Genomic DNA, 2,342 nt, shown 5'->3' with positions numbered 1-2,342 from the left:
GGATGAAATGCCAAGTTCGGCCTCTCTGGTTGGACTTGTCAACATGGGTGTACATGGACAATCATCTGCCCACCGCAACAAAGCTCCATGAGCCAACACACAAATCATTTGCATTCCAGTGATTAGTTGTGGTTGCGGGTACAAAATTCGGCTACAATCATCAATTTTTTCCCAAAATAAGGAGATTGAATTGTAAGAGGATTAGAGATGAGGGAATCAACATAGCAGTTTGTGTGTTGTATTGAGCCTCGTGGGTAAAAGGCCTCCTAAAGACAAGACGGAAAGAATTCCTATCTAATTTCGAACAATCCCTAACTACCAATATATATATATATATATATATGTACAACGTGGTCCACACTCCACTCCACAACTTCATAAAAACTTATCAACACGATGTGATGAGTCATTACCCAGATAACCCTTTCTTTGGAAGAGACAAAAATGTGGTCTGTTGACTAGAGATGAGCTGATGCAACATCAATTGGTCTGCAGACCCTTATATATGCACATGTGTGAGCATATATGACAGACTACCCGTCCATCCCTGTCGTCCGCGTCCACCGGGAGACCCTGTGACAAACTTTGCTCTTGCAAATTTGTCAAGGCATACTCCATTTCTAGCGCGAACAACCTAGCTCAATGGCGGCTGCTGCTGCTCAAGCTCAACCTCGTGTCATGGTGCTACCCTTTCCTGCCCAGGGCCACGTCATCCCGCTCATGGAGCTGTCCCGCAAGCTCGTCGAGCACGGCTTGGAGATCGACTTCGTCAACACCGAGTTCAACCACGGCCGCGTCCTCCAAGCCTTGGCAGAGGACGGAGCAATCCCAGGAGGAGTTCACATGCTCTCCATTCCAGACGGCCTGGGGCCTGCCGACGACCACACGGACATCGGCGCGCTGGTCAAGGGACTGCCGGCCGCCATGTCCGGCCGCCTCGAGGAGATGATCAGGTCGAGGAAGACGAACTGGATGATAGCGGACGTGTCCATGAGCTGGGCGCTGGACCTGGCAACCACGGTGGGCGTCCGTGTCGCCTTGTTCTCCACGTACTCTGCAGCCGTGTTTGCGCTTAGGATGAACCTCCCAAAATTGATCGAGGACGGTGTTGTTGATGAAAGTGGTAAGAGCAAATCAAAATTTCCATCCCCATGTAACTCGTTAGTTTCCTAGTCTTCTCTTGGTATGTAGACTGTACACCATGAACATGGACACCACGTACATTACGCAGGGAACGTGAAGAGGCACGAGAGGGTCCAACTGATGCCGCCCGTTGACGCGGCAGAGATCCCCTGGGTCAGCCTTGGCAGCACGCCTGAGAGGCGCAGAACCAACATCCAGAACGTCCTCAGGACCAACCGGTTGATGCCGCTAGCTGAGACGATCATATGCAACACCTTCATGGAGATGGAACCTGACGCTCTGGCCCTGCTCCCGAACGCGCTGCCGCTCGGCCCACTGGTAGCGCCGACGTCGAGGCCGGCCGGACATTTCCTGCCCGAAGACCTCACCTGCCTCGCCTGGCTCGACGCGCAGGCCCCCTGCTCCCTCGTCTACGTCGCCTTCGGGAGCTCCGGCATCTTGGACGCGACGCAGTTCCAAGAGCTTGCTGACGGGCTCGCGCTCTCCGGCCGACCGTTCCTGTGGGTCGTCCGGCCAAACTTCACCACCGGAGCCACAGAAGGTTGGCTCGACGCGTTCAAGCGCCGCGTCGAGGGAAAGGGTCTCATCGTGGGCTGGGCGCCGCAGCAGCGCGTGCTCTCGCACCCCGCCGTCGCCTGCTTCGTGTCACACTGCGGGTGGAACTCGACCATGGAAGGCATGCTGCATGGCGTGCCGTTCCTCTGCTGGCCGTACTTCGCTGACCAGTTCGCCAACCAGAGCTACGTGTGCAACGTGTGGGGCACCGGCATCAAGCTTTGCCGAGACGAGCGAGGGGTCGTCACCAAGGAGGAGATCGAGAGCAAGGTGGCACGGCTGCTCGGCGACGAGGGAGTCAAGGCGAGGGCTGCGACGTGGAAGAACGAGGCTTGTGCGAGCATTGAAGAGGGAGGGTACTCGCATCAGTGCCTTCTCAAGCTTGTGAACTTGCTCGGAGAGGTGGGATCCCATCCCATCACCGCGTGATCACGACACCAGACATCGGACGGCTCCAAACATCTACGTTGATATACAAAAAGTAAAAGTCAAACAGCTTAGATATATAGCAACAAAAAATAATGGTTTGACATAGTAGCAACAAAAAAAACTAGTGAAATGGTCCACAAGGCTCAAGGCATGATCTTCCTGCTTGTTAGAATAACTAGTTGAACGCCCGTGCGTTGCCACGGCCATTTAAAATA

General features: G+C 54.3%; 1 protein-coding gene across 1 annotated transcript; it reads left to right on the top strand.

The window, feature by feature from the left end:
• Positions 1-642: 642 nt before the first annotated feature.
• On the top strand, positions 643-2,127 carry LOC119345645 (UDP-glycosyltransferase 83A1-like). Its single transcript, XM_037615632.1, has 2 exons — positions 643-1,123; positions 1,232-2,127. Exons 1-2 carry the CDS (start codon positions 643-645, stop codon positions 2,125-2,127), a joined length of 1,377 nt encoding a protein of 458 aa, XP_037471529.1.
• Positions 2,128-2,342: the final 215 nt, after the last annotated feature.

This window comes from Triticum dicoccoides, unplaced genomic scaffold, assembly GCF_002162155.2.
Source record: "Triticum dicoccoides isolate Atlit2015 ecotype Zavitan unplaced genomic scaffold, WEW_v2.0 scaffold263875, whole genome shotgun sequence".
Taxonomy (NCBI): Eukaryota; Viridiplantae; Streptophyta; class Magnoliopsida; order Poales; family Poaceae; genus Triticum; species Triticum dicoccoides.
The sequence above is the reverse complement of the archived record's forward strand: the minus strand, read 5'-3'. Positions and strand labels throughout refer to the sequence as shown.